This window comes from Colobus angolensis, unplaced genomic scaffold (genome assembly GCF_000951035.1).
Source record: "Colobus angolensis palliatus isolate OR3802 unplaced genomic scaffold, Cang.pa_1.0 Scaffold442, whole genome shotgun sequence".
NCBI classification, from domain to species: Eukaryota; Metazoa; Chordata; class Mammalia; order Primates; family Cercopithecidae; genus Colobus; species Colobus angolensis.
In genome coordinates, this window is record NW_012117844.1 from 615,299 (window position 1) to 622,672 (window position 7,374).

Here is a 7,374-nt window from a genome sequence, read left to right on the forward strand (position 1 = left end):
GGTTCACGCCATTCTCCTGCCTCAGCCTCCCGAGTAGCTGGGACTACAGGCACCCACCACTAGCCCGGCTAATTTTTTGTATTTTTAGTAGAGACGGGTTTTCACCACGTTAGCCAGGATGGTCTCAATCTCCTGACCTCGTGATCTGCCCGCCTCGGCCTCCCAAAGTGTTGGGATTACAGGAGTGAGCCACCAGGCCTGGCCACCTGTGGTTTCTTAAATGAGCATTAACTTGCTGCTGTGTGAGTTGTAGAAGGCAAGTGAATATGTAAGAATTTTATGTAACTGGGCCAAAGTGAGGTAGTACAAAGGTCCTTATAAATCCTAGCCTAAATTAGGTTAATTAACTGATGCATTATATGGAAGTACTTAGCATAGTCACTGGCTCCTAGTATGTATGCTAATACATGTTGACAATATCTTAAGCATGATAGGGACAGAAGACTTCAGCGGCTCTGAATTTTCTACCTAATTGCAGATCAAAATCCCCTGAGCCCAGAATTGAGCAACATTCTTTTAAAATGTTATAGAAATTAAATTTTTTTTTTTTTTTTTGAGATAGTCTCGCGCTGTCGCCCAGGCTGGAGTGCAGTGGCACTGTCTTGGCTCACTGCAGCCTCTGCCTCCCAGGTTCAAGTGATTCTCAAGCCTCAGCCTCCCCGGGAGCTGGGATAACAGGCAGCAGCCACCACACCTGGCTAATTTTTGTGTTTTTAGTATAGACAGAGTTTCACTGTGTTGGCCAGGCTGGTCTCCAACTCCCAACCTCAGGTGATCCACCTGCCTCAGCCTCTCAGAGTGCTGGGATTACAGGCATGAGCCACTGCCCCCAGCCAGAAATTAAATTTTTGAAAGCAAAGTGAGGTTATTTCTGCGCAAACAGCTACAGAATAAGATCCTTTTCAGAATAGAATGTTTTAATTTCTCTCCTTACTAGAAATGATGGAGGGCAGGAATCTCAAATGTTGACATTTTAACACATTTACATATATTATATTATATACATATTTCTGCTATTCCATAGTTAAGAGTTAAGCTTAAAATTAGCCCAGCAGGATCAGCAGTTTAGTTTTCTTTTTAACATATTTTGCAGATACTAAGGTTTTGGCACCAAGAGAGAAAAATTTCTAACTTTCCATCCCAGTTACAAATTAAATATGTAAAATCTTCAAATACTCTTTAAAAGACTGTTTAGAGTAATAGGGCTTTTCATTTTGTTTTTAGGATTTTTCTTTGGATTCAAGTACAGGATTTAATATATTAAATTTTATCTTACTAGATTTGGCCCATTCCAGCTTGTGTGTGTATCTTTTGCTTTGATTTGATTCATAAGTTTGATTCAACTTCAAACTTATGTTTGAAGTTTGAAATACTAGGAACCTGTCCCGTGGTTTACTTAGTAGGAGTGACAAAAACCTCATTAATTATTTGGGAGGCCTGGATTCTAAATCCATCTGTCACTAACTACCCTCAGAAAAATTCACTTTTTGGACCTCAGTCTCTTGAAATTTAAAATCGCACTTGATAGTCTCTGTAACAATGTTGCAAAATCTGATCTAATTCTAAGTTTCTGTGTTTATATGTTCTAAAAATGAATGGGTTCTTTTTTTTCTTTTGTTTGGCCTGTATTTATATTACTGCAAAGAAAAGAGTTTGATTTAGACTGTTTAGAAGCAACCTCTTTTTTTCCCTACAGTGTTTTTTTTATGTTATCCAGAAAAGCAGCCACACAAATTTTAACTTAAATATATAGGTTTTATTAAAACAAGAGCTGTTAAAACCAAATAGAAAAGAAAAACTAAAGAGATTAGTTTGATTGCTTGGAGAACCAGAGATTTTGGAGTAAGTATTTCAACTATATGATAGGCTTTAAGTTATTGATTATTTGCTTCCTTCATAAATATATTGGAACAGAGTGCTTTTATAGCTTAATGAATAATAGCAAGAGTAATGCTGGAAATCAGGAAAAAAATACTAGGAATCCACATTCTCTCAATGGACTGTAATAATTGAGATTGCCTCTATCTGTAATATTTTATGCAGTTCTACTTATCAGCTCACAAGTACCGAATCATATAAGAAGAATTCAAGTGGGAAATTGCATTTATCAAGGAGTTGGAACTTTTTTCTTATGAAAATATTTTGAAAAAGTTAAATTTTCAGGTAGTAAAGGATGAAGATGTAATCTACAACAGATGCAGGAAAATAGAAATTTATAAAAGGTGTGAATGGAGGTAAATATGTACTTACTCACCCTAACCTAAAATATTGAGACTACAAGTATTTGGAAAAAGTAGGCTGGGCATGGTGGCTGTAGTCCTGGCACTTTGGGAGGCTGAGGTGGGAGGATTGCTTGAGGCCAGGAGTTCGATACCAGCCTGGGCAACAAAGTGAACCCCCTCCATCTCTACAAAAAGTTTAAAAAATTAGGCAGGTATGGTGGCACGTGCCCACGGTCTCTGTTACATGGGGGAGTCTGAGGGAGGAAGATTGCTTGAGTCCAGGAGGTCCAGGCTACAGTGAGCCATGTTTGTACCACTGCACTCCAGCCTGGGCAACAGAGTGAGACTCAAGAAAAATAAAAAAGGATAAAGTAACTTAAGGGCTAAATAAAAGATTACATATGCATATAAACTCCCTCAAAAGATGGATGTTCAGGCTGCAGTGCATAAGATCCAAAAGGAGTCAATGAAATACCAAAGGAAACACCATTCTGAGTCAAACTAAATGATTTATCTACCAGTGTCTTGTCTTTGAGTAGCACCAATTGATTTTTAGTGGAAGAGCATGTTATACTCTCTGATTGTACGTAGTGGTTTCTATTCATTTTTTTTAAAATATATGTTCTACCTTATTTCAAAAAGGACTTAAGGGATTGATACCACTTAGTGGATGATCCTCAGTAAGAAAAAGGACAGGTAGTTGGGGGTATATCTTTTAAATGTTAGGGTTTTATTTTACTATCAACTCTACAGATATTATTGTTACAAACTTTTTTAGAACAAGTTACTTTAATGGAAATTACACTTCATAAAAATGAATTTTGAAGATAACTGAAGCTTAAATCACCAATAATTTCCATCAATTTTTTAGCAGATTTTGATGAAATCTTCTCTAAGGTGAATTTTAATATTTATGCCCATTTTTTCTTTTGTAATTTAATAGTCTTTGTAGAAAATCAGAAAATATAGATAACCAAAAAAGAAAATCACTCATAACCTATCACCAAGCAATAACCATAGTTAACATTCTAACCTGTACTCCTTCTAGACTTTAGACACACAAATTTATTTATTATTATTATTTTTTTGTTGTTGTTGTTGAGTTGTTGCTCAGGCTGGAGTGCAATGGCACAGTCTTGGCTCACCGCAACCTCCGCCTCCCAGGTTCAAGCGATTCTCCTGCCTCAGCCTGCCTAGTAACTGGGATTACAGACATGTGCCACCATGCCCGGCTAGTTTTGTATTTTTAGTAGAGACGGAGTTTCTCCATGTTGGTCAGGCTGGTCTCGAACTCCCGACCTCAGGTGATCCACCCCCCTCTCAGCCTCCCAAAGTACTGGGATTACAGGCGTGAGCCACCGCACCCAGCCCACAAATTTATTTTTTAAAAGTACGTGCTTGACTATATTTTTCTGTTTGTCCTTTTAAACAATGCCTGGAGAAATTAGCACTTGTCTTTCTTTTTAATACCTCAGAGTCATTAGTATGAAAAGCAGTTATTGTAGTGTTTTATCATTTAGTTATATCCTTGGGGACCACAAGAACGTGTATGACTCTGCACCAGTTGGTTGTAGGTTACTGTATTTTATGAGTTCTTGTATTTTAAATAGCTTTGTAACTTTATCTGCTGCCAGAATTCAGCCTCCTTTACTGTTTTCCTTGTTCCTTGTCTTATAATTCTTCTGTTTTTCTAATCTGTTACGGACTAACAATAAGATCCTTAGACTTGTTTGAATTATGTTTAAATTAAGAGAAAGTAGACCCTGAAAGGGGGCTAGAGAATCTAAATTCAGTGAGTTTTCACGTAACACCTCTAGAACAAATATTTTTGGTTTCCAAAGAGTTTTTTGTAGTTGAGGTTTTTAATTAAAGTAGATATTGATGTATTTATAACAAGAATTGAATGGTGTAGTCAAATTTTAGAAAATTTTAACACACAAATATACCCCAGAATGTTAGGTTTCATAATGAAAATGCTACTTGTCAGCTATTTTTAATAATTTGTGTAAGTCATATAAATGAGTATAACCTTATATTTTTGTTAATATTTCATAGTAATTATTTTTCTCATGCAGGAAGATGAGAAGTTTTTGTCTGAAGTTTTTGCACAATTAACAGATGAGGCTACAGATGATGATAAACGGCGTGAATTGGTAAGTTACGAAATTTAAACTCTTGAAGAGCACTTATTCTTTTGGCATGCACAGCTTTTAATCTTGAATTTGCTAACTTGAGACAATTTTTTGTAATTAGATTAGTAAGAGATGAAAAGTGTGTATTTAAATTGAACTATGAAATGATTGTTCAGAGTTTCTAAAATTTGTTTCTAGAATTTGTATATTTTAGAAAATTCTTAGGATGCTCTTATGTATCACCCCCCACCATTGTATGCCTTATAAATCCCCAAGCCAGATAAATGCCTTATATTAGAAGACAACTACAAAACTCAGACATTTTTGTGGTTGCAGAAGTTTACATTATAGCGATGCTTCTTTTTTTTTTTTTTTTTTTTTTTTTTTTTTGAGACAGAGGTTCGCTCTTGTTGCTCAGGCTGGAGTGCAATGGCACATTCTCGGCTCACTGTAACCTCTGTGCACCACCACACCTGGCTAATTGTGTATTTTTGGTAGAGACGGGGTTTCACCATGTTGTTCAGGGTGGTCTCGAACTCCTGACCTCAGGTGATCCGCCTGTCTCGGCCTCCCAAAGTGCTGGGATTACAGGCATGAGCCACTGCACCCAGCCACGATGCTTTTCTTTTTAAACAAGAGGTAAGGAAAATGCTTCCTGAATAAATGATGTAAATAATTTGGTTCTTTGGAAATTTTTTGTTTTTTATTATAAGCATTTTCTTTGAGATATAAACCATTTTGAGGAAGAGAATAGTGATTGCCATTTGCCAGATGTTTGACATTTTTTTCAAATATAATGAGATGAGAAGGGAAAGTATATATTATAGTAATGCATATTCAGTTCTATAATTTAGCTATCTGATGTTGAATTACTAAAGGAGTATCTTCAGTTTCAGATTTTTATTTATTGGGATTTCACAAAATAATGAAAGATGGCTGATTTAAAACCTGTAAGTCATCTTTAGTGTAGTTACTTATTAGTAACCTACTTAGTTTTCTCAATTGTAATAGTGGTGTTTTAGACTAGGGAAGCTTTGATGTACATTTCAGTCCTTAAATCAGTATTATGTTTTTGAGAGATTCCTGGGGACCCAGCTAGAGTTGAGTTACAGGATGGTTTCTGTGAAAATATGTGTTCATAATTCAAAACAAATTTCTTACCTGGCATTTTTGCACTGAATGTCTTTAAAGAGGTAATTGGTCAATGTTAACCTTCTGAAAGATCTCCTTTTTTTAATTTTTTCTTTTTGAAAAAGAGTCTTGCTCTTTTGCCCAGGCTGGAGTGCAGTGGCATAATTTCAACTCACTGCAACCTCCGCCACCTGGGTTCAAGTGATTCTCGTGCCTCAGTCTCCTGAGTAGCTGTGATTACAGGTGCGTGCCGCCATGCCCAGCTAATTTTTGTATATTTAGTAGAGACAGAGTTTCATCTGTTGGGCAGGCTGGTCTCAAACCCCTGGAATCAAGTGATCCACCTGCCTCAGCCTCCCAAAGTGTTGGGATTACAGGCGCGAGCCACTATGCCCCGCCAGATGTCATCTTTTCAGAGTATCCTGGCACCTCAAAACCAACATTTAAAAACATATTAAAAACTAGCACCCCATTAAAAGTATATCTTGCATTTTTCCATACTAATAGACCAATAGGCACATCCAGCATCTTAAACAAAGTATGCATACTCTCATTTGCCTTTTATCACCAAATATCACTGTTGACCTATAAGGTCCCAATGGAGTAAGAAAAATGTTCTAACAACATATTTCAAAGGTTCACTTAGAAAGATGTGTTGTCAAACACTGCTATTCACTGGAAAAAAAAGAAAAAAGCAGCTTATGATGCATCTTTCAGAAAGCCAGCTTACATTTACCTTTTATTGGTGGATTTCTCTTTCTGCTTAGCAGCGTCCAGTAATGCAAGTTTTACTTTTAATGGGGTGCTGGTTTTTAATTTGTTTTTAATGTAGTTTTGAGGAGCCAGGATACTCCAAAAAAGATGAGATCCTTCAGAAGGGTGAATACCACACTATGGTAGATTATTACTATTGTGTGCCCCAAGTGTATGTTTATCAATGTCTCACTAAAATTTCTAACATTACAGGTTAATTTTTTCAAGGAATTTTGTGCGTTTTCTCAGACATTACAACCTCAAAACAGAGATGCATTTTTCAAAACATTGGCAAAATTGGGAATTCTTCCTGCTCTTGAAATTGTAATGGTAATTATGCCATTTCTTTTCATGTTTTTGAAGTTGTGAATTTGTAATAGACTTATATTATGGATGAGAAAGTGTATATTATAATAATGTATATTCAGTTCTATAGTTTAGCTATCTTATATTGAATTACTACAAGAATATCTTCAGTTTCAGAATTTTATTTAACTTTTAATATCAGTATGTAATCACTTGCATATAGTATGCTTTCAAGTGAGTAAAAAAAACCCACGTTTTTGCAAGACTGTTCTTTTCTATAACAGTATTGTGTGTTTCATAGAAGCCAGTAAAATATCTTTTGTTTTTAGATCAGTGAGTGGAATGAGGACAGACTGAAACAAGGGGATTCATGCTGCAACAGAGGGTTAGGGCATAATTCTTAGACTTTTGTTTATATGAGTTTTACCCATTGGTATTTACTTTATGGAAAATTAAAACAAATTTTTAAAGTATTCATTTAAAAATGATAACCCATTATATGTTAACATAAATAATAGAACTTTTTTCACCACATTTTCTTGAGATTGAAATCAATATAATTTTTATGAAAAAATAATTTTTTCAAAACAAAAAATTTAGTGAGAAGAGTACCATTTTTTACTTTTTTTTTTTCTGCTAATCCCTCTAATACCTTGCTTTATAGAAGGTGTCTAGATTCACAAAGCAGCTTCTACGTTTAATCTGTGGTGATATGATTTGTCACGCAGCCTCTGGAAAACCCCACTGTACTTGTGATTGAATGAGAGTGAAAATGACAAAGCCTCAGTATTATTTATTATTATGAAATAGTCTTTTTTTTTTTTTTTTTT

General features: G+C 35.4%; 1 protein-coding gene across 1 annotated transcript in view; it reads left to right on the plus strand.

Moving 5' to 3' along the window:
- Positions 1-7,374, plus strand: part of SMEK2 (SMEK homolog 2, suppressor of mek1 (Dictyostelium)) — an 82,943-nt gene that overhangs the window by 26,401 nt on the left and 49,168 nt on the right. Inside the window, exons 7-8 of the mRNA XM_011957452.1 lie at positions 4,298-4,375; positions 6,452-6,568. Coding sequence (XP_011812842.1) covers positions 4,298-4,375; positions 6,452-6,568 — 195 coding nt within the window. The remainder of the gene's footprint in view (positions 1-4,297; positions 4,376-6,451; positions 6,569-7,374) is intronic.